We start from the raw sequence: 26,018 nt of genomic DNA, 5'->3' as shown, positions 1-26,018 counted from the left end.
CTACACGTGTGTTAGCTAGATTCTTTTGCTTAATCTTTATCCAAGTTGAACGATAGGAATAATGTTTATTGATATGCCTGAATATGTGTTACAATATATCATATATAGGTAGAATGGCTATTACACTTTGACTACCATCTAATAATGAAAAAGACCAAAATGGCTCATTTGACCAACTATATTCCTTAACTAGCCCCTCAATTCTATAAATACTCAAATGGCCATTCTAAGAACGGTCGGACTGACTGTTTAGTTATGCTGTCCGCGATTTATGGAACCAATAAGATCTCACATGTCCTCAAAACAAACAAGACCCGCCTTCCTATTGATCTATTCTGCCAGTCGATTGATCTATGTCGTTGGTCGACTGATAGATTCCCTCGGCCAGCTGTTCCTTTTGGTTGGGTATTTCAGAAACTGATTTACTTTTAAAACAAAAGGCCGACCGAATAGATAAGTCGGCCGACGCAATAGATTAGTAGGATGGCAAATCTTATTGTTTTGAGGACACATGCCAAAATCTCGTTGGTTCCATAAACTATTGGACGGTAGAACTAAACACTCGATCCAACCGTTCTTGGAAGGGTCATTTTGGGTATTTGTGAAATTGGCGGGTTACTTAAAGAATGTGGTTTTTCAAATGGGCCATTTTATGATTTTCCCATATATTAATATACTGTCTAATATTCCCCCGCAAGCTGAGTGTAGTGAATGACTTGCAAGTTGGAACCCAGATGTAAAAACATTTGATGGTTGTGGTTATGTGAAAACATCCGCAATTTGATCATGTGTAGATATGACTTGAACGTTAAGTTTTCCTTTCACAACTTTTTCTCTAACGAAGTGAAATTCCATTTCCACATGCCTTGTCTGGGCATGGAAAATGGGATTAGCAGAGAGGTATGTAGCACCTAAGTTATCACCCCAAAGTGTAGGAGAGGACTTGCTGATAATACCGAGTTCATTTAAGAGAGCCTCCAATCACGTTAGTTCAACAACATTGTCATCAAGTGCTTTGTACTTTGATTTCGTGGAACATCGAGAGCCCATTTGTTTTTTGTGAGCGTTCCATGAGACAATATTAGAACCTAAATAGACAGCGAACCCCATGTGGACTCGTGTTCGTCTAGACAAACGGCCCAATTAGCATCCGAGTATGCTTTTACACTGGTTTGCTAGTGTACATCGGAGAGGGGGATTAACCACTGAAACCAGAGCATGAGAAGCATTGTCAAGCATGTACTAGAGGGTATGAGTTCAATCATGGACCAGTCTAATGTGATAAGAGATAACCAATCCTTTTAACTTAAGTTAAGTTGCATTTAATTACCCCAAAGGTATGCCACTTTCGAAGGACTTCGTTATGGAAAACCTAGTGTTACATTTGGTTAGTTTTCTAGTAGGTTCGTAACATTTCAGTTATCCATGAATTAAAGTTAGAATAGATATGATTGTTACTTGGAATCAAGATCTAGGTGATACGAGATTCAAGATTAAGAAGGAGATTGTTGGAAGTTTAATCTTGATTTTACATTTCAAAGGTTAAAGATAAAGTTGAGGGTTGAGTTAAATCAAAAGTAAATATAGAGATAGGCTAGAAGATTTTGATGTGAGCCGATAAAGCATGGGAGATCTAGATAATTGTTAAGGATTCATTAGTTTTTGTTTGATAAATATTTGGAATTAGATTTAGAGTCGGATTTAAAATAGAAATCTTTGTAAAGAGTTCCGGTGTGGTTGTATTTTCGGTTTGGTAATAGAAGAAAAGGAAAACGAGTTGTTCAATATCGTTTGGTTTCGTGTTTGACTTTGCGCTTGGTTTTCAACAATTTGGGTTCAAATACGAAGAAATTTGATTAGTTTAATACAAAAATAAATAAATTTAATGCAGCTGTTGAAGCATTTGATGTAGGTCGATTGCACAAAGTTACCGAAAACAGTGGTGTTGGCTTGAACACTAGAGGCGGGTTTGAAACTTCGGAAATAAGAACTAAATAAATAATAATGGCAATAATAATAATAAATACAATTAATAAAATAATAATATTATCTTTTAATACATTACATAATAATATAACATCATATTACAATACACAATATCACATTATATCATATTACATTGCATTACGTTATATTACCTTTGAAATGCATTTATCATATGACACTTGTGAGATTTTTGTTTTTATCGATCCTTTTCACACAACTAGAATATTATATCATATTACAATGCATTACGCTATAATATTACCTTTGAAATGCATATATCATATGACACTTGTGGGATTTTTCTTTTTATCGATCCTTTTCACACAGCTAGAAGAGAGACTAAGCTGATTATACATCTAAATCTGTTGCAGAAAACCAGAAAGAAAAAACTCATCTGCACATCAGGCGCAGCATCACCTGCTTCTTCAATTTCTGCTCTAAAAAGTAATATACATCTTCATTTTAGTTACATTTTTTATTTCACTTGCTGCCCCTTTCTGGGTTTGTAATGGATTGTACATTTTAGCAATTTGGGCAGGGTTTTTTCTTTTATGTTTCTGTTATGTTAATAGATCAATTTGGGTTTCTTGAGAGGGCGTTAAGTTAAGGAAGTACTTTGCGTTATTATACGTTAATTGGTCTTAGTTTTTTCTATTCAAAATTGTTCATTTAGGGCTTTTTTTTTTGCTTCATTATATATTCGTATTTGTTTTTTATTTATATTGTTTCTAGCTTGTAAATGGATGAGTTTATAACAATTTACCAAGTTAAACTTGTGAATTTTCTTTTCTTGTAATATCTGTCCTTTTGTGTGAATTTTTCATTAGGAAGTTAATTGCAACCCTTTTTGCAGACTTACATAGAATAAATAGATTACATGGCGGAAGACGGGAACGTGCCAGTTTTTGTAGACGATTTGGGTGAAGAAGAAAATGTTGACGGAGATCAAAATTTTGATGATATTATTCATATGGTCAGTCTAATTTCACTTGTTTTTCCACTATTAAGTTACCAATATTGTACTTTTTAATTTAAGATTATTCTGTAATTTGACGTTAGATGTAGTTTTATACGCTTGCTATATCAAGTTTTTAATGTTTAACATCTTACAAAGGTGACGGATACGTCTTCTGCTCAAGCAAGAAGGGGGAAAGATATTCAGGGCGTTCCCTGGAATAGATCCAATGTAACAAGGGAACAAGAAAGGCGAAAAAGGATCAAACGCTATAGAAACTTTGAGAACAATCACTATGCTGTCGATAAAGTACAGTACAATTGCTTTTATATAAATAAAAAAAATACTCTTTTCACTTTCGATATCATGACAACATTTTATGTCTGCAGAGATACAAACAAAGGCCAAAGGGTGGTAGATACTATGAGTTTTTTCATAAATCAAGAGCAGTGAGGCCTACAATCTTTCATTTTCAAGTTTGTACCAATACTTTTGTTCCTTAATCACGTGGTTTCTATTAATCAGCCGTAAAAAAATCGTGTGTTGTTTTTTTACACATTACGTGTTTTGTACAGTTAAGGAACCTGGCATGGGCTACTTCAAAGCACGATGTGTATCTTAAGTCCAACCACTCGATTATGCATTGGTCCTCAGTAACAAAAAAATTAACAGAAACCGTTAATTTCTTTGGGCGCGTAGCGCCTACTGAGGTACTATAATATTGATCATAAAATTCTAACCTTTCTGTTATTTATGTTTAAATCTTATTGATACTTAATTTGGTTCCACAGAAACATGAGGGAAGTTTGTTAGAGGGATTTACACAAACTCTTATTACCACATTCGCAGTCAATGACGGTTTTCTGGTTGCAGGAGGTTTTCGCGGGGAGCTTGTTTGCAAGGTAATTTGATTGTATCTTGAATTGCCTACCTGATTAGTACATTAGGTTCTGAAGTTAATATTTATAGCCTTTGCCTCGAATGATTATCTATCTTGAACTGCCATGAAATATCTCGAGATAAATCATCTAAATCCAAAATATCTAAATAGCGGGGCAATGTAAACATCCAAACAATATTAAAATTTATGCCATATACATATATAGTTGACATGATGACATCTCTTTATTTTTTGTCTCGTTTTCTATCTTGTAATCTGCGTGTGTTATTAAATGATGCAGAGATTGGATAAAAAGGGAGTCAGCTTTTGTAAAAGAACAAGTTATGAAGGCATTAATGGCATAACAAATGCAATTGAGATATACAGTAACTTGAGGTAACTAATAAGTTATGTAAATATATGCTACAAAACATATTATTGTCTCTGTGAACGTGTTGACAACTCTTGTCACATTGTAGCGGTGGAATGCATTTTATGGCATCAAACAATGCTTGTGGTGTGATGGAATATGAGATGGATGGATTTCGGCGTGTGAATCATTTCCGATTTCCCTGGACGGTGAATGTGAGTTTCCTAAAATGGGTGGATGGACGGGTTTGGTCATGTGTCAAAACATGCGAACACTTTCACGGAAGATTTTTATATATAAACGATAATAGAATATTAAATGCATTTGAATATGCTTCGTATGACGTTTAATCCATTTGAGATAACCCAAATAACTCATTTGTATACCTTTATTTGTTGCAGCACACATCCATGAGCCCAGATCGTAAGCTCATAGCTGTAGTCGGTGATTCTCGCGATGGAGTGCTTGTAGACTCTACATGTGGAATGGCAAGAACTTGTGAATATAATATATATTTTTTTATCTTTTTTTTTAAATATTGACATTTTTTTGCGCATTGCAATTCTTTTCTTTGGCAGACGGTTGGCATAGTGAAAGGTCACCGCGACTACTCATTTGCATCTGCGTGGCACCCAGATGGCAAAATATTTGCTACAGGAAACCAAGACAGGACGTGTATGGTATGGGATATACGAAATCTATCAAATCCGGTCTCGGTTCTTATAGGCAACATGGCTGCAGCTCGATCTGTTCGGTTTTCATCAGACGGGCAGTTTTTGGTGGTTGCTGAAGCGGCTGATTTTGTTCATGTTTATGACACCAACTCAAACTATAAAACAAGGCAAGAACTTGATTTATTTGGGGAAATAGCTGGTGTTTCTCTCAGCCCGGATGATGAATCGCTATTCATTGGAGTGTCGGACCAGAATCGTCCCAGCTTACTACAGTTCAACAAACGACACAAGTATGGGTATCTTGATTCGTTTGTTTAATAAATTATGTCGAGTTGTTTATGTTTTGTTGAAAAAGATGAAGACTTCCATGAACAAAATTGTATTGTGAAAATCTTTGAAGTTGAGAATGGCATGATAATATATGGCTTGTTTACTGTTAAATTATGTTTGGATCTTGCGGTTATTGATGGCAACTTTCTTTCTGGATTTGGTTAATCTTTTTCATGTCCCAGACCGACAGAACCAAACACGCTTTGAATCTGGCTGTATTTAGTTTGCTTCTCTTATTGGTGTTCTTGTTTGGCTTGAACAAGAACCAAATTGTTGTGGCTATGTGGTCGTTTGACGTATTGACAAACGGACATGAACAAAAATTAACAAATTCATTAATTTAATAAACATAAACAAGAAAATGTGTTTAATTATGTGTTCGTGTTCATTAATTTGTTCTGCTATCGTTGACGAGGTTTGCTTACACCTCTACACACCTCTACCTCTTATACATAGAATCGTTTTTATGTCAAATTCATCATTTTAAAACGTGTTCAAAAATACATACATCGAGCAGTGGCGAAGCTTGGGCGAGTTCGTCGGGGGCAGACTCAAAATGTATTATAAGAATCATAAACTAGGAGGGGTCCGCCTCAAATTTTCGGTATAAAACGGGTAAATTTACACTACGTATACAAAATTTCGGACGAAAAAAGGGTTGATTTACACTACCGCGCAAAAAAACATGGGGGGGGGGGGCGGGGGTGGGAAGCTTCGCCCCTGACAGCGAGTACGTGTTTAGCTAATATTTTTTTGTGATCTAAAGCTATATGTAACAAATTTTAAGACTTATGGGTTAAATGATTAGCAGGAAAAGCTATTCAAACTTGTGTTGAATCCTAGACAGTCCCCATTTATCATTCTTGGTCAACTGAATGACTGATTATTCTTTGACCAAAGTGTAACTAGACTTTGACTAATTGTATCCCTATGTGCTTGTACAGTTGTACCACCTATGTATACCGGTGTATAAATTGTATATGGATGTATAACATTTTAATGAGTTTATATGAGCGTATACATGCGGCGTATGGGTGTATAAGAAATAAGCTTGCTAATTGTATCATGATTCTATATTACGATATGATGATTACCAAGGGCGAAGCTTAGTGGGTGTTTGGGGTTGCTTATTTTTTTTGCTTTTTGTTGCTTAAGCAAAAAGCAAAAAAAATAAGCAACCCAAACATGCCCTTAGTTGGGGCCAGGGGTGGCCCTGCCCTAGAGATGGGCAAAAAAACCGGTTGGTGAACCGGTTTAACGGTTTAAACTGAAAACCGGTTTTTACAAAAACCGGTTATTTAAAAACCGGCTTGACCGGTTTAGTAACCGCCGGTTCGTATATCGGTTACAAGTTCTAGAGAAAAAACCGGTTACTGAACCGGTTATGGAAAAAACCGGTTAATTTTAAAACCGGTTATTATGAAAAAAACCGGTTATTAACCGGTTATTTTAAAAAAAAAACCGGTTAATTAAAAAAACCGGTTATTAACCGGTTCTAACCGGTTTCTAAACCGGTCCTAACCGGTTAGACCGGTCCGAGTTTTGCACCAAAAAAACCGGTTAATAAACCGGTCCGGTTATTTAAAAACCGGTTTTTTTCCAGGCCAAGAAAAACCGTTCCGGTTATTAACCGAACCGGTTTTTTTAAAAAAACCGATTTGTGCACCTCTACCCTGCCCCCCTCCGATTTTTTGTTCACTTGTGTAAATTTATCATTTTTCGGTCGAAAATTTAGATATATAGTGTAAATTTACTCGTTTTTTTTCGAAATTTTGAACTCGGCCCCCTCTCGTTTATGAAAGCTTTAATACATATCGAGTTTGGCCCCCTCGGTGTATATGTTAAAGCTTCATCACTGATGATTACACGTGATATAAATAGATTGCATACGCTTAATCCGATTAAGTTCACAAAAAGTATTCAAGCCAGGTGAGTTCCAGCTACCGTGTTGGTTGTAGAAGACCGAGAGACAGTTCGCTGTTTTCTGGCTGACCATATATGAGATCAGATTGGAACCAATATAGATGGTAAATCCCTTAGTGGATCAACGGTCATCGGGGAAACCTGCCTAGTCGGCATTAGAAAGGGCATGCAAAGATGGCGAGTGAGCATTAGTATAGGCGTGAAGAGTAGAAGTGTAAAACCCGATTTTTGTGTAATCAATAAACCATAGTCCGATGCGTCTTGAAGGTACCTAAGAATCCTTTTGACAGTGGACTAGTGGTTTTGTTGGGGTATGCATAAATTGACAGACTTTGTTGATTGCGGAGGTGATGCCCGGTAGTGATAAGGTGTCATAACTGAGAGCTCTGATCAAAATAAACTTGGTAATTGTATTGTGATTGTATGTTATGTTCTGGATGAATACATATGCGATATAAATAGATTATATAGTTTCCACATTGAACCCATCAAAGTAAATTATGTTAATATTAATACTAGATGATACGTGAAAAATAAAGTGAACACGTAACATTTTCCGGTGATTATTAACCAACTTAGGAAAGATAAAGTTTCATAATTTATCCAAACTCTCGACCCATTGAAGAGATTTGCTTATTAATCTCTTGAAATACTCTTCTTGTTGGAAAGAAACCTTAACAGATTCTGACCGAAATGAGTTCTGACCAAAATGGATACAAGTTTAAGAAAAAGGTATATTAGTTTTTATGAACCCTAACTATCGCCTTTTGGTCGTTGTCGTTCTCAACTAACGAATTGGCTGCTAACGATCCTAACTTTTATGGTAATTGTTCCTAACGGTCCGTGACTAACAAAATCCTAACGTCGTTAGTTGCAGGTCGCCGGAAAAAGTTTGTGGCCGGAAAAATCACATTTTTTTCCGAAAAACACCACCTGAACACCGCCACCACCACCAATTGTCTCACCAACCAACCACAACCACTTGACTACCACCAACCGATTCCGACGATGGTTCTAGGGTTCCGGCAACCTAAAACATTAGGGCTTTTACTAAAAAAAAAGGTTTCTAAAGGTCCTATACAAAATTACAAAGATGTTTGAGACGAAAATGATAAGTTTTCCGGAAAACAATGTGAGTTTTCCTGCAAAAAATATTTTTCCGGCGACCTGCAACTAACGGCGTTAAAATTATGTTAGTCGCGGACCGTTGGAAACAAATACGCTAAAGGTTGGCACCGTCAGGAGCCAATTTGTTAGTTACACCTGTATACACAGGCGGTACGACTGTACAACAAGCAAATAGGGGTACATTTAGTCAAAGTCTAAAAACACATTAATTGGTCAAGTAATAATCAGTTCACCAAGAATGAAGATGGGGACTAGTGAATATAAAGATCTAGGATTCAACACAAGCAAGATTAGCTTTTCCTGTTAGTCGTTTAACACATAATTCATAAATTTTTTACATTTGTTTTAGATGGCAGAAAATTTCTGTTGAAACACATACTCTCTGTACACACTAATTTTGAAGACGTTTTAAATAATAATTTTGGCATAAAAACGACACATACTCTCTGTACACACTAATTTTGAAGAGGTTTTAAATAATAATTTTGGCATAAATCGACGCTATATATAAGAGGTAGGAGTGTAAACGTACAAACCTCATCAACGATCGCAAAACAAATAATACACAAAACACATAAATAGGCATATTTTCTTGTGTGTGTTTATAAAATAGATGAAGTTAGTAATTGTCTAGTTTCTGTTTATGTATGTTAGTTGTTTATCAATCCGTTAAACGAACACATATATAGCCATAACGTCTTTGTTCTTGTTCAAGCCAAACAAGGACAGATCGGAGAACCAAAATATATATACAACCGGCTCCAATAACAGATAATTAACCAAACCAAGATAGAAAGTTGACACCAATAACAGCATAAGCCAAACATAACTAATTAACATTCAACAAGCCTTAATTTCTCAACTTCAAAGTATATTTTTGCAATGCATTTTTACTCATGGATATATATGTTTTTTCCAATAAAACAGAAACAATCAACTCAACTTAATTTATCAAAAAAGTGAATCAAGATACTCGTGCCTATGTCGTCTGTTGAACAGTAGCAAGCTGTGAAAATTCGGGTCCCACACTCCAATGAAAAGCGATACATCATCCGGGCTGAGAGAAACACCAGATATTTCCCCAAAGAAATCAATTTCTTGCCTCTTTTCATAGTTTAAGGCGGTGTTATAAACATTAACAAAATCTGCAGCTTCTGCAACCACCAAAAACTGCCCGTCTGATGAAAAGCGTAGAGATCGAACAGCAGCAATCTTTCCTTTAAGAACCGAGACTGGGTTTGCAAGATTTCTTACATCCCACACCATGCAAGTCTTGTCTTGGTTGCCTGTAGCAACGATTCTGCCATCCCCGTGCCATGCAGATGCAAACGAGTAGTCCAGGTGGCCTTTCATTGAGGCAACCGTCTGCCAACAATACACAGAAGCATAGCATTATTTAAAAAAGAAAATACAAAAAAGTAATATATATTTTTATCCACAAGTTCTTACCATTCCATTTGTAGCGTCTGCAAGCAATGCATCACGGCGATCACCAACTACAGCAATGAGTTTACGATCCGGGCTCAAGGATGTTTGCTGCAACAAATAAATGTATACAATAGATCAATACGGGTTATGCATTATCTCAATTATGTCAATTGGTTGAATCTCATACAACCCACCCGCACAAGTCACAACCATTTTTGGGAAACTCACATTCACTGTGAAAGAAAAGCGGAAATGATTCACAAGCTGATATCCATCCATCTCATATTCCTTGATACCAAAAGTGTTGTTTGACACCATACAACGCATTCCACCGCTACAAAGTGATTTATTAAAAGTCAACACACTCGCGCCTACAATAATATATTTTGTAGTGTGTGTGTGTGTATATGTATGTCAGTATGTATACACACATGATAATTCAGAATTACCTCAAAGCATTGCATATCTCAATAGCAGTTGTTATGGTATTGTCTTCATCATTTGTTCTTGCACAAAAGCTGACTCCCGGTTTTTCCAATCTCTGCATCAATTAATAATAAATGCAAGTTACATGATAGCGACTAGACAAAATATAGGGAAGTCAACGAACAATCCAACGAATCCCGTCAACTCAGGTCAGTGCATCTGGCTCCTTTAGGGCAATTCCATATACCCATATACCTTAATCAATCAGTTACCTCAACGTGGAGCGGTTTTACTTGCTTTATTTTTAACTTTTATAGTACCGTAGTCTGTAGATGTAGATTAGGGTTCATGTTAGAAACATATCAGTTTATCTTTGAAATCGCAGATCTTCGTTTCTTGAATTGGGAGTTTTATTCAAGTAATCGAATCAATTGTTTGAGTCTAATCCCTAGAATCTATCATATTAACTTCAGGCCTAATATATTACTGAACCATCAACGTTGTTTTGGAAACATTTGGTGAATTTAAAATCTTCAGTTACCATATATTCCAACTAATTATAAACTCAACGTTAAAGGAATTTTGAACGTATGACAAATTAAGTTTTATAAGATCAAATTACCTTACAAATAAGCTCGCCTTCAGAACCTCCCGCAACTAGAAAACCATCTTTGACTGCGAATGCAGTAATCTTAGCTTCCGTAAATCCTTCTAACAAATTTTCATCATGTTTCTGTGTGCCCAAATTAAATTAAGTATTAATATAAACAGCAAGAAAGTTACGAATGCACGATCAAAGCTATGATACCTCAGTAGGTGCAATGTGCCCGGAGAAATTAAGGGTTTCTGTTAGGTTTTTGGATAAAGCTGACCAGTGCATGATCGAGTAGGAAGACAATAAATACACGTCATGCTTCGAAGTAGCCCACACCAGGTTCCTTAACTGTACACGGTACGCAATGATTAATTAAATCACACGATTGAGCGAACAGAATGTAATGGTGCAAACCTGAACATGAAAGAATGTAGGCCGCACAGCTCTTGAATTATAAAAGAAATCATAATATTTACCATCGCTTGGCTTCTGTCTGTATCTCTGCACACATAAAAAGATTGGCATGATATTGTAAACTAAAAAAAGTAATCAATTTTATATACACAAGCAACAGGAATGCACCATATCGACAGCATCACCCGAAAAGCGTAAGTTTTCAAAGTTTCTGTAGGCTCCGAGCCTTGCTCGTCGGAACATTTCCCTTGTTTCACCCAATCTTTCCCAGGGAACACCCTGAATATCTTTCCCCCTTCTTGCTTGAGCAGAGGACGTATCCCTCACCTTCGTAAAATATTAAACATTTGAAACTGGATATTACTAGCATATATATAACACTACCTCTAACGTCAAATTATGGAATAATCTTAAGTTTAAAAGGTATCAGAAACTCGACTTACTGTAAGATTTTGATCTCCGGCATCATTTTCGTCTTCATCAACGTTGTCTACAAAAGCTGGCATGTCTCTGTCTTCTGCCATGTAATCTGTATAATCAAAGCAAGTTGTAGACAGCCAAAAGAAGATGCGATTAACTTCCTTATGTGAAACTCACGTAAGCGGACAGATAAATTAAGTTACTGTATCAGAAACTGCAAGATTTTTATAATCAACTCTAAAACAAAATTCACAAATTTAACTTTGATAAATCTCTACTAAATCATCCATTTACAACAAAAACAACTTACAGCAAAAACACACAAATAAATAATGAAGAAAAAAAAGAGTATCTCCCATTGGGGTATCAAAACAAAATAGCTACAACTATTCAAAAAAGGAGCAAAAATAAGACCAATAAATCCCAATTGATCCATTAACCTAACAAAAATATAAAAAAGAAAACACTACCCAAATTGTTGAAGTTTACAATCCAATACAAACCTAAAAAGGGCCAATGAGTGAAATCAAAAAACAAACTACGTGACCTGATGTAATATGATACAATACGATAAAGTAACTTTATAGAGCAAAAATTTGTGGGAGTAGGTGGTGCTTCGTATTGCGCACCTGGTGTGAAGAAGATCCTTTTCTTTGTTGACAGATTTAGAGGTATCAGTAAGCCGAGTCTCTCTTCTTCAAGTTGCGTAAAATGAAACAAAGATAAGCATATATATAACAAATGTAATATAACGTAATGTGATGCAATATGATTCAATATGATTATGTTTAATGTAATATATATGATGTAATATGATACAATATGATAGAGTGTAATGTAATATTATATAATATGTCAATTTATAGAGCGGAAATTGTGGGAGAAAGTGGTGCTTTGTACATCGCACCTGATGTGAAGAAGATCCCTTTCTTTCTAGTTTTCTAAAACAGATAGGTATCATTCAGCTCGGTCTCTCTGCTTCCAATTGTGTGAAATGAATTGGAAGTAAACATATACAACCTTACCCAGTAGAAATCCCACCAATAGCAATGATATTAGTAGGGTCTGCAATGCAGACAAACTATACCTCTATCTCAGAGAATAAAGATATTGTGCTTCGAGGTAGACCCGCAGCTGCAAACTATATGAGAATAAAACAAACAATATATATATATATATATATATATATATATAAATGTAATATAACGTAATGTAATGTGTTGTAATATGCTATAATATAATAAATTGTAATGTAACATGATGTAATATGATAAAATATGAGTATAACATTTATTATAATATAATATTTATTATTATTTTTTGTTTAGCCTTAATTCCTTCGTTTGGCCTTGAAACCGAACAAGAATAATTTCCCTTTAAAAACTAGGTCCGATGAAGGTCCATAAAACTAATAACATGTCAATCAGACTTTAAGAACAATAAACAAGATTGAAACTAGAACACACATACATCAAACTACCTGCAAGGAGTAGTATATCCTAGATAAGAATCGTGTGTGAACTTCTGAGAACATTGTATAGTTTTGTTAACAAGATCAATTTGGCATTACTAATTAAACTAGATAGCAGTGTTTTGATGGTTATTAACCTTGTTGCAATAGGAAAGTAAATAAAGCAAATAAGAAAGACTACTGAATATTACTATTATGGATAGATATTACTTTAGACTCGACTAACCCTAGCTTGGGGTAATGATTAAGTAAAATAATCTAACATGATGTTTAGGTAATATACAAACTATAAAACTTCTTGTTTAAGGTTATTGACTAGTTTAACTAACAAGTGATTTGTGATTCAATTCCCTTAAACATAATATAGTTTTATATAGCACAAGTTCAATCCATGATATTCAACAGAATCAAGATTCTCATACCTGTGTCATTTATTAAACCGTAGCACGCTGGCATAAGTTTGGTCCCACACTCCAATTAACGCATTTCATCATCAAAATTCAAGACTGTGAGAAAAACCAGATATCTCCGGGACATAGTACGCGGTTGGAAATGTTGTTTGGTTGAGAGACTGGCATACCAAGAGTCATCCCAAGATTTGTATTCGGTCCCCATGACCACAAATTCAGAGATTTGTTGCGAAGGTCACATACCTTCTAAAAGTGGCAAGGTTTAAGGCAATAGAAACGTACTTTATAACTAATTGCCCTTCTATGTCGTTGCCTTCGAGTAAGTCTTGGATTTCCAGACTTGGTTTTCCTTTTTCATTTCGGGTTAACTATAATTTGTTTTTTAAAGTTTTCGAGAGTGATTTCATATTGCGGTGAATCAGAATAACCAAGTTTATCATTCTCATTTTGATCCACGTTATCAGAGAGTGATGCACAGATCATCAACTTCTCAATATGCAGGATTCAAATAAGATGTTTCCGCTGCCATTTGCACATGCTGCAGAGTTCGATTTTGGATAATAACCAGGAGTGTTTCCACTCTGATACCATGTGTTGGTGTGGGTTATCTGATTATAATTCACAGATTCAGTAAGATTTAAAACGAATACCAGGAACATTATGAGCAAAACAAAGTACCTCAGTAGGTGCTACATGCCCAGAACTATTAAAGCTTTCTGTTAAGTTTGTGATGATGATGATGACCAGTACACGATCGAGCAGTTACACACGAGATACACATCATGCTTTAAGGAATCCATACCAGGTTCCTTAACAGTACACAATACGCGAATCACAATGTTTGAGAACGTACAGCACACGCATCTTTTATCCCTGCATACGTAAAAAGTTGCCATAAAAAAGTAAATCATCTTTTATAAATAAAAATACAAGAAACAGGATTTATGCATACAAAAAGTTGCTATGAAACATCAAAAATTACGTAGAAGCGATTAACTTCCAGATGAGAAACCAGCACGCGTACACACAAAGAAAAGAATAAATGAAAGTATTTATGAATTGAAAATCCAACTCTAAAAACAAAATACCCAAGTTCAATTGCAACATAATTAAAGAATCCGTTTACAAGAAACGATACTCTGCAGAAAATTATACAAAGAAATAATGAAACAAAAGTGAACATCTTACATGAGGCACAAAAACAAACAGTTGGTGTGCATGTGAATAAAAGGAATAAACAAGACTAATAATAGTAATTTAAAGCCTGCTCCTAATTTAATATAGATCCAACAAACCCTAATTGATGAATTAATCAAACAAAACCATGAAAAGAGTACGTACCTGGAACCACCAGTTAATCTCCTATTTTGGCCCATTTATTGTCTTGCTTCTTAATCTCCTATTTTACGTTCAAAGATTTTGTACCTGATGATTGATGATGATGATGAGAATGAGAGTGTTTCCATTTGTCAATCAAAACGTACGTTTGTAAACGAACCTTATATAGTTCGTGTAACTTGAATATAAATTTTTGTTACTATTACTATTATTATCTATATTATATATAAAGGAAGAGTGATGACAATGGAGGTAATTTCACAATTACATGACAAGAACAAAATAGTCATTACATAATAGGGCAAGAAAAGTAATTTGCCAACATATACATCAACTCTCAAAGCTTTTGGTACAACATCATGAAGCTTCATTTTTTGTGACATTACTTTTCAATCCTTTAGAAAACAAAAGGTTATGGTTTAAATATGATATTATTATTATTATGGTGACTATTTATATTCATAACTCTCATGTGTCATTATGTGTCTACTAACTTTGTTAGCCTATATATAGTGGCTTCTTGTGTATACATGCATACATACCAATGAAGAACAAACTCTCTTTTCTCTACTTATTATGCTCTCTATACGCTATACAAAACGACAACCACAACTAACGTAAAGCAAGGTCCGGCTTTGGATTTAGAATGGTGGCCTAATCATTGTTGGTTCTCATTTGGGGAAATAATGTGTAGAAATTAGAATGTTTTGATGTTTTTGTACGAAAAAATAATGTTGATGCTACTTGAAAAGAGCAACACATATCTGCTTTTGGATAAGGAAGTTGTACTGGAGTCAAACTTTTTAACAAGTTTCTCTCATCTTTTTGTTATAAATCGGTTTTGTGTGTTGTTTATATTTTGTTGTGCATTGTAATAAAATTTGGTGCTTCTAAGTGCATGTTTGGTTGACAGTTAATGAAGAATAGAATATGAAATGGTATTTAATACCATTCTATAGTAAGCCCAAAGCTAAATGTTGGATGATTCCAACTTTTCACAGCTGCATCAGCATCCCATGTGCATAATGCCTAAATCAGCATAATAAGAAAAAAAATCTTATTTTAGAAAACTTTGTATAATATTTTTAAGTCAACTTCTTAGGTCAAGTGTCATACCTTAACCAAATATGTTGGATTTGCATCTGTGCCTGCTTGAATTGCAGAAAGCATAACGAAGATTAATGTTGTATCCATCACGAAAATACTGAAGAACAGAGATAATAGCTGCGGTTTCATCAGAAAAACTAACAAAGTAAATAAAGAAAAAGATTAGTCAAATATAGAACAAAATATACACGATCACAATGTGGGCTATATAATGTTGATCAATAACCAAACGAACTGTTTGCATCTTTAGGTGGATTTGAAGGAATATAAATAATTATTTTGTCCGTCTCTCAAACCACCTAAGGCAAAAAAAAAAACTCCATTAAACACACATAATAGAAAACCAATTTTTACTTGTATGCATAATTAAACTTTCACATATTGATTGATGTAGAAAATGAACTAACCTGGACAAAACCCTAATTTGTTTGGGACTTCATGTCGGAGAAGATGTAATGACGACGAAGAAGGTAATTGTTGAGAGATGGTCGGGTGAAAAGAGAATGCAATAAGTTAAAATATTAACCTTTTAGTATTCCCAAGTGTTAAACTATTGAAGAGAACGTGGATGGAAAGATGTAATTTTCAGTTTTTAATTTATTTTAACCTTTTAGTATTCCTAATTGTTAAATTCAATTTTTAATTTCTAATAATATTTATTAACGTAACTTTAAGATGACTTCCTAATTATTAAATACATTGCATATATATAAATTTCGCATGATTTAAAATTACCGATATCTCCGAATTACCACCGCTATAACCGATATCTCAAATATCGACCCTTGACCGATATCCGATATTTTTCCGCATTAACTGCTTAACGTTTAATGAGAAGCAAATCTACAGCCGATGGATGGTACTTTGTTTCAAGAGGAACTGCATGCATTACATCTGTCCTTCTCGCAAACCTTATGTTAACGGTTTTACTTCAAAAGTGCAAAGTAAAAAAAAGAATTAATTTGCATGATAAGTAACACGTTACCACACAACGAAATTAAAAGACTATAATGTTAAATTTTCTTTTTCATGTATTTTTATTGATATAGCAAGGGACTGGGCAGTTTTCCGCAGTTTGATACAAATCGTAACATGAATTGGGCATAAGGAGTAATAACAACCACAATATATGTTCAGATTTTATATAGTTTTACTAATTGTAATTATTAATATAAAATTCATATTTCTATTATAAATAAAGAGTCTAGATTTTATATAGTTTTAGTAATTATGATTATTAATATAAAATTCAGATTTCTATAATAAATAAAGAGTCTAAATAAGTTAAAAAACAAAAGGTTATGATTTAAATATGCTATTATTATTATGGTGACTATCCACGTTCTTAACTCCCATGTTTTGTTTTTCAAGTTTCTTAATGTTATAATGCTGGGTTAAATGTAATCGGTTTGTTTACGGGTCACGGATCGGCATCTTATCGGGTCACAAGGTTAGATAGTCAACTTCATTCCGAGTCATCGGTTGGTATATGTGATATCATCAAATATTTAACAGGACATGTTTGTGGAAGAAGTCTAAGTTGACCAACATATGAGGTAGGGATTAGAGACGACCGAAACCTAATTCAATTGACGATCCGTTAAGAGAGGTTATTATTCATTGGTATGTATGTATGTATGTATGTATGTCTAATACAAGCACAAGACGCCATTATATATATATAGGGTAACAAAGTTAATATAAACACTTTTCTAATTAGTTGTGGGTTTTAATAGTTACTAGGTTTTGTTTAAACTATGATGTTTTTTTAACATAATGGTTCTGTTTGTTAGTTTAGTCCAAGTTTAAAAAGATTCAAATGTTATTTAGGTTTCTGAAGGATTTGTCGGTTAAAAAAAATTCATAATCAAATTGGATGCATTCGTAATTTTATTTTGTGATGAACCTTACCAAAATGAACCATCAAAACCGACCCAACTTTTTTATATTCGATTCCATGAGGAGCATATAAAAACAGTGCACCCTCATGAACAAATTTATGGATCTGTACTGGGCATAAGGATAAAAATCGATTAAAAAATAAAATATAAATACGTTAGCTAAAGAATAGAGCCTGAAATCTGCTTAATGAATAAGTACGAAATTTTCAATTTACTCTAAAAATGTAGGAGAGCATGAATTTAGATACGAAACTATCAAATTTTATTGAAAAACTAATATTTGAAAATAAACAAAATCAGTGTAAGACAAATATAAAATTCTAAAGTAAGATTTGGTCAAAGTAATTGGTTAATTATTTATCATATATTTTAAACACGAGCACTACTGAAAATTCTAAGATTGTTAAAAGGTTATATTAAAACATCTTCTTTGTAATAAACAAATAAAATAAAAACACAATGATTTGAATATAAGAGAATAGTTTTTCTTTTCAAAGTTTGTATATTACTCCTTCCAAATCCTGAGTAGATTTTGTTTACCTTGGATTTAACAAAGTATATGTTACTTTCCATCATTTTTTACTTTTAAAAGGGAATTTTTAATTTCATTTTAATTTTAGACAAAACAACTTTGTTTGTTTAAAATACAAATCTTGTAGCAAATCATGAGCATTTGAGTACGGTTTTATTTAAATATATATAAGTTTTTAGTAACATATTAGGACAAGACCTTTTTTCCTTTAATTGGTGATAGCACATTTATCCACCGATTACTCGAAATGAGGTTGACCCATCTGACCTACGTGACCCGATAAGATGCCGATCCGTGACCCGTAAACAAACCGATTACATTTACCCCAACATTATAGCATTAAAAATTTGGAAAACAAGTTATTTGACACTTTTTGTCCAAAAAATAAAAAATAACCAAATAATGCTTCAACTAATGTTTTGTAATTTTATTTGTCAAAAAGTCAATAAACCTGGACTTTGTCACTACCAAGAGAAACACCATTTTTTTACACTTACAGTAAATTTGTTTTTCCCTTAAACAGGAGATTGTAGGTCAATCATTTGTACATAGATGTAATGCAACTGTTCAATTTGGTTCAAAAGATGAACTGTTTTTCCCGGCCACCATAAACGGCTTGCATAAATTCTTCGAGAAAATTGCAGGAAATATTTTCGGTACCAATAATGTTAAATAAATGTCACCATTAATGGCAGCAGATGATTTCAATTTTTAGTTGTTATTTTTCATTTTAAGTAATTTAAAAGAATTATATTACAAATATGTAGCACGAATACTTTGGCATAAATGTATAATAATCAATTAGTTATCAATTAACAAAATGATCTAGGCCAACTTTACATTTTTGGGCCAACTTTCTTTTTTGTGGCCCAAAATTTTTGAATCGAAAAACCAATCTCGAATGGTTTTCAAAAATTCAAAAACCGAAGTATCGATATTTTGTTTGATTTTAGCAAAAATATGAATAAAAGTAAATCATGCACACCCTTAATTCTTGGTATTTAGTTTGTATTGTCTTAAGTAACCAATTCATAATATACATCTGTTATATGTATTTGAAACATTTGAGCTTTGAAGTTAAATATGTGCGAACAATGTTGCGCAACATGTAGATGACAAGGTAACATGCTCAAAGTTTATAATATCAATCATCGAAACAAAAGAACAATGTTGCACAAAATGCTATGAATATGCAATATGTTTTAGGTAGACTTGCTTCACTTTTAACTTCTAATAATATGATTGTAAGCTATACGCATGCAGATTATTAAACAAGCTAACGAGCTACCACAAGATTCACCTTTAAACAAGCTAACGAACAACCACGAGTTTCTGATCATATGGATCGAACAAAGGATATGATACAAAAAGTGCCATGTTTTTAGTATTTAAAAAATGGATAATAGGATAATACATAATTCACACTTATTTTCTATTTGCTCTTAATGGAGGGTTTACGATTTTTAACTCTGAACTTCGTATGTATTTAAATTCATGCCTTAAAGTCATATTAAATTAAATAACTCATCATACTCAAATTCCAAACTCATGTTTTGGGGCTTTCGATCACAATGATAATACAGGTTAATTGTTGTAAAACTTAGTTTGAAAGGGTCCTCCAAAATGACGATACAGTGTTTTAATTCGGGTGTTTAAACTTTGAATTAACAAAAATCAAGTCGTTTTGGATCACCTTTTCGAGATCAATTTTACATCAATTGACTCGTATCCTCCTTCTATCAAAAGCTCTAAAAAATAATTTTGAAATTCGGGAAAACGTATAACGTCGTTAAGTCATTTTTAACGGAGGACCATTGGGGGCCAACTTTTTAAAATTTGGGACCGTAAGTAGTGATAAAATAAGTAAGGGTTATTATCGGCCAATACCAGTCAATAGGGATTATTAAAATCCAATAAACCTAAATTAAACCATGAAAAGTTTGAATGGTATATAACAATGATGAAGAGAGCACAAATTAAAACAATGAAACTTTGGTGGGGCTAATGTAAACATCTAGAAAATTTTATGACAAAAATAAATAAATAAAACAAATGTTACATTGGCATTTAGTTGTGCTTTTATATATATAAATAAAATCACCACATTCATGAACACAATTTAAACTTTTTGAAATGATACAATTTAACCCAAATTCATTTTGTTAAAATGTGTTTTAACATAAACTTGTTTAACCAGTCAAGCAATCTAACTCAACCTGAATGTTTTACAAGGCTTAGTTTAAACCCATCATGCAACCATCCAAATTATTAACATAACATAATAAAAGTATGGAAACTTGGAAATTAATAATCTTAAATTAATACAGTTGGTCAATATTAATCCCAAATTTGAAAATAGTTGCCACTGGTCTCAACTTTCACACTATTTGTTTTTACTGGATCGTCGTTTTGAGGTAAGGTTTACATCAATCGACTCGTATTCTTATGCCGATCAAAAACCCTAAAATATCAGTTTGAATTTGAAAAAAACTTAGCCACTTATTTGCATTTGAAGCATCACAACACAACATTTAGATTCATAATAAGGTTTTAAATGATGAGATTAAATCAATGCATTGGCACGCAAGAATGAATGGTATTCTTATCTGATTGATGCAAACAACTTATTATAGCCCTCGATCAATAATTTGCTTTCCCATCCAACCACTAACCATGACCACCAATATATTTGCACACTTGGATGACCTGCTATGTCATACGTTTCTATGAACCAATGAGTTGCTTCTCTAGAACCCCACAGCCATGGCATACAAACGTCTACCAACAAATGAATCTCATGGCCTTCATAACACTATAACACTATCAGAAACCCTTTGGGATTATAGAATGACCCTTCAAATGACACAGAGTTTCGCATATTAAACGTATCACAGGTGTCCTTATAGGACACATTTATTTAACACAAACAACAACATGGACACAAAGGCCCTTCAACACAGATAGGGAACACGTAAGAACGACTTCTGTGGGAAACGAAACTCCATGTCAACATGCGTTGCACTTCGTCGATTAAGAGGCTTGGTCTGTGTTTATGAATGTTATTATTAAGTTTCAGACGAGAATGGAACAAGTTAAAGAGATGGTCTTCCCTCATGTTCCATCAAAATCAACTTTTATGGCCCATTTGGGAAACATTGACAACTCCATTCAGATACTCGGTATCTGGGAAGGCACAAAATATCATACAACCTATGGTCCGTACTCCGAGATAAGTGGACCCCATGTTCACAACCCCCGCAATCGCATCTATATCCTTGCACTCGTGGATCCCCATTACGTTACAAACAGAAACTGTTTGCTATGGTTGGCACAACAAAATTATATGAGATTGCGATCGTCAACAAACTGTTAGGAAGACCTACTACATTAATTGGTTTACGGGCGAAAAGGGTGCAATCTTCATTGAGACCCTTGTCTCTCCCACTATAGAAGTTTGTTAATGTCATGTCGTTTTCCTAATTCTCATCACATTCCTACTTGTTAGTTTGTGATGCCCCAAATAAAAAGTTTTGTTTCTAGAACTTATGTACCCGGTAATTCATAACACCATTGATCCAACATATATGCATATGCCAGTATGCATGTGCACAATAAAATCACGTATGCCCACCACTTTACCATTTTTACAATTCGTTGACGACAACTTAGTGGTCTTAATTTGGCATTTATTTATCTGCCGATTAAATTTCAACTCTAACTACTTACCAATTAACACACATTTAATCCTTTATGATGATTAAAATTCACAAAACCAATAAAAACCTACTTTATTAGCAAATATTTCACAAACACGATGTATCCAATGCGTATGGATACGTTAAAATTTTTGTGCGCAACCCCTCTCAAAAAAATCCACCAAACCATATGCACAAGTGGCAGCTCGCTCGCACGGATAGCCCATTACACACAACACCAAACACTGCAAACCAATACAAGAAGATAATTTGCGTGAACCCGCAGCAACGCGCGGGCACTTTTGCTAGTTATTATAATTTTTAGGTTAGAACGCACATTTCTTGTATTTAGGCTACCACACTCTTAATATATGGAGAGCCCCGATGCCCCACTATGGTCGAACTATGTTGTCTTAACCGGGTCCACGCTGGCTTCAGAGTTTGGCTTGGACGTTCCCTGGGAAACCAAACCGTCGGCTGCCACTTGGCAGTCGTTGTGCCACCACAATAGTATAACTCCCTGGCCAAACACACAATGGGACGAAAACCCGGGTAGGCTTTTTTTTTCAATTGGACAACCATTGCAAGGCTAGCTCAAATCATTCATTGTCAATATCCACCTAAAAGTGACACGAGTGAGATTCGAACTTGGGTCTCCACTGGAGATCTCCACCGAATAACCCAAGCCTCCTTCCACCAAGCCACATGTCTGGTTCGTTCTTTTATGTTTGTAAGTATTCGTTTATTTACGTTCGTTAGTTTATGTTTGTTTAAGTTCGTTAACATATATTTTGGCACATTACAAACTGACACGGTTCTTTTTAGGCTCAACGCATTGTTTTTCACATTTAATTTTAACTAGTTTTGGTCACTTATGTTCATCCATCTATGTTCAGTTATGTTCGTTCATTTACGTTTGTGAACGGTTTGTTTAAAATGTTAAGATGAATATATTCATTTTCTTCATGAATGAACGTGTTCGTGTTTGATTCTTGTTCGGTTAATGTTACATGAGGAAACATGAACATGCCCCGTTCGGTTCGTTTGCAAGCCATCCAAAACTTGTAACCATCATAGAATAAAAGACGGTAGAGCCGAGCTTGAGTTTGACGAATTACTCGTGAGTCAAACTCGAACTTTTGAAAATAGAACTTGAAAAGTCTAGCTCAAGTTCTTAAGTTTAATGATCTAAACTTGGGCTTAGACGAACTCTAATATTTAAACTCGCTTAACACAAATATTATTTGGGCCTTATTATTGGACTTCCACTAGGGTTTAAGTTTAATATCAAGGGCTGGGAATGAATCGGTTTTAACGACACGGGTGGTTTAATTTATGATCGCGACGGTTATCGATAATCCGGCAGCCGTGGGTGGTTCCGATGCCTTGATTATTCACCTTCATTCCAGGTATGTATATATATGTATGTATGTGTTTATGTTTTCACTCTTTCTGGATTCGAATATATAGCTAGGCTTTTCTGATTATTCTATGGTTTTGTTTGGTTAATTGATGATTCAGTCGATCTGTAAGATTTCGATCTATGGCAGACTTTAAATTATTATTATTTATTATTATATTGGTCTTCTTTTATTAGAAAAAATTGTACGTAGCTATTGAGTTTACTTGCACACCAACTGTTTGTTTAATCGTCTTCTTTAATTTCTTTCTTTTATTGGATCGGATGATCTTTTAGGATATTTAAGTTGAGAATTTTTAAGCTAATTAAGTGAGTTTCATAAAATGGATCACACCTGTTCCATTCAAAAATGCTGTTTTTTAGGCTTGAATCAAAATGACTTCTGTCGGGTGTGAACAGTTTTTTATCCATTTATCCATATTAGTTAACTTTACATTCGTAATAAAAACGACATATCATTTTGAGTTGCTAACTATGGGATTGGATGATTAAAAAAGTTACATATTATTTGAATTTATAATGTCAAATTTTAATGCTTTCATGGAATTTGGAATTATAAAAGGACAATATAATTAATTATGACACAATATAAGTCTCCAATATGATTAATTGGAATACAAGTTCTATAATTGTATAATTTTTAATAAAGAAATAAATGATAATAACAGGAGGATCATGATTTAGGCTAATTTATAAGGTTAGTTGATTGTTTTAGACAATCATGTTACTTGAATATATAAAATTGAAGGTAAGAATTAGTCCATATTATATGTAAGAATAAACACATTGGAACATTAAATTAATTAGATTTGTTAATGATACATACGACTATGTCTTACATTATTAACGAACTGGTCATGTTTTTTACGTTTGATGAAATTACATGTAGATGTATACAATAAGTAATTACAAGATAAACACAAAAAAGTAAACTGTCATTTCGCCATCAGGTTTAACATCCAAACAGTAAAATTACATATTTAATAGACATATTATTAAACAGACTACGGTTTCGTCCTTACAAAAACATGAAACCCATAAACAAAAGCCGCAAGAGACAAAAGATTAGGTAAACAACCCGCAAAACACCCATTGAGTGGAACTTGAATCGGAAAAGGCTTGTGTTGATCAGTTGATTTCAGAAAGTATCAGCGAACGTGTGTTTCTATTGTACTCGAAAACACACAAACTTCCCATTTTAATATCGTTTAGAATTATAAAAAGAGGCCAATCATGCACACATAAACTGTCTGCACTTTGATTTATTTCGATCCGTATCTCCGTTCCAACATCTACACAGTCCGGATTTATTAGCGCCAAACTCGTTTCAACATCCAAGCCATTATCATGTGCAAATTAAACCGGCAAACGCTAAAAATAAAATTGTTGGAAGTGTTAAAATGAATCGTTGTAATACAACATACGGTTCCAACATTAATATCAGGTAATTGGATAAGTTGAAAGACAATTTTGAGCTACAATTTCCAGAATGCTGTTTTCTTCATTATGAAAGTCATCATCATAATTGTCTTGAACATTTTCATCGGCAAGTTCCAATTACTGACCATGTCCTGATAGATTAATGCTATATAGAATTAGAGTACTATGTTTAATAAATGCAATGTGAAAAAAAAATAAAAAAATACTTCAAATTCAAATCGTCATCTTCATAACCACTTTCTTCAAAATGTAAGAGAAGAAAATCGATTCTTGGATTCGGGTTGGGACCATGATACACCATAAAAGGATCAAAGTGTATGCGTTCAATGCCATTTTTGTCAAAGACATGCATTCTGAATGAACTATCACAAATATGTTCGAATGCGATATGGTCATTAACCATTAGATTAACATGAATTGCAACTTGCTCCCACTCACCACCAAGAGCAAATGTAGAAGAGCCTGTGTTCACCATCACAATCGGTAGATCCCATGACGTCCCATCAACATAAAAATATGAGCAATCACCTCATCAGCATGGTTTCCAAAGTAGCAATACACCTTATCGTCCCTCAAAGGATACACCATAAAAGGATCAAAGTGGCGTTCAATGCCATTTTTGTCAAAGACATGCATTCTGAATGAACTATCACGAATATGTTCGAATGCGATATGGTCATTAACCATTAGATTAACATGAATTGCAACTTGCTCCCACTCACCACCAAGAGCAAATGTAGAAGAACCTGTGTTCACCATCACAATCGGTAGATCCCATGACGTCCCATCAACATAAAAATATGAGCAATCACCTCATCAGCATGGTTTCCAAAGTAGCAATACACCTTATCGTCCCTCAAAGGCTAATTAATGTTGTAAATCAGTGTCCAAAAAAATTGAATATCAACAAACAACACTTACTAATTTGTAATCATATTAGGATGTAACAAAGTTTTAAGTGGAAATTTAAAATATATATCAGGTAACTTAGAGTCGGGTATTTAACAGAGGCTTCTAAATTCTTTTGGTCATAAGTGAGCTGATCCGGAACATATATGGACCTCTATTCATGTAAATTGACTGGAACGAAAACAAAAACATCACCAAACACAAACTGATGTCGTTGAAGAAACTCATTCTGTCTATGAGTTAAAACATATTGATTGTTAATAAAA

At 34.0% G+C, this 26,018-nt stretch overlaps 2 protein-coding genes across 2 annotated transcripts; one reads left to right on the top strand and one right to left on the bottom strand.

The window, feature by feature from the left end:
* The first annotated feature begins 2,863 nt into the window (after window positions 1-2,863).
* Window positions 2,864-4,221, top strand: LOC143574862 (uncharacterized). The gene is made up of 6 exons (XM_077059378.1): window positions 2,864-2,959; window positions 3,101-3,250; window positions 3,331-3,417; window positions 3,517-3,651; window positions 3,733-3,843; window positions 4,123-4,221. Exons 1-6 carry the CDS (start codon window positions 2,864-2,866, stop codon window positions 4,219-4,221), a joined length of 678 nt encoding a protein of 225 aa, XP_076915493.1.
* Window positions 4,222-9,197: 4,976 nt separating this feature from the next.
* On the bottom strand, window positions 9,198-25,602 carry LOC143574861 (putative WD repeat-containing protein C2A9.03). Its single transcript, XM_077059377.1, has 13 exons — window positions 25,372-25,602; window positions 15,865-15,972; window positions 15,698-15,777; window positions 14,213-14,283; window positions 11,553-11,638; window positions 11,278-11,436; window positions 11,110-11,196; window positions 10,909-11,043; window positions 10,723-10,833; window positions 10,124-10,215; window positions 9,903-10,008; window positions 9,696-9,782; window positions 9,198-9,611 (listed from the first exon to the last, which is right to left on the bottom strand). The coding sequence occupies exons 1-13, from the start codon at window positions 25,600-25,602 to the stop codon at window positions 9,198-9,200; spliced, it is 1,767 nt and encodes a 588-aa protein (XP_076915492.1).
* Between the last annotated feature and the right edge of the window lie 416 nt (window positions 25,603-26,018).

The sequence above is a fragment of the Bidens hawaiensis genome, unplaced genomic scaffold (assembly GCF_021521415.1).
Source record: "Bidens hawaiensis isolate Kalapana, Puna unplaced genomic scaffold, B.hawaiensis_p1.1 tig00027123_1, whole genome shotgun sequence".
Classification (NCBI taxonomy): domain Eukaryota; kingdom Viridiplantae; phylum Streptophyta; class Magnoliopsida; order Asterales; family Asteraceae; genus Bidens; species Bidens hawaiensis.
Note: the sequence above shows the minus strand (reverse complement) of the source record. Positions and strands in the feature narration are given on the sequence as shown.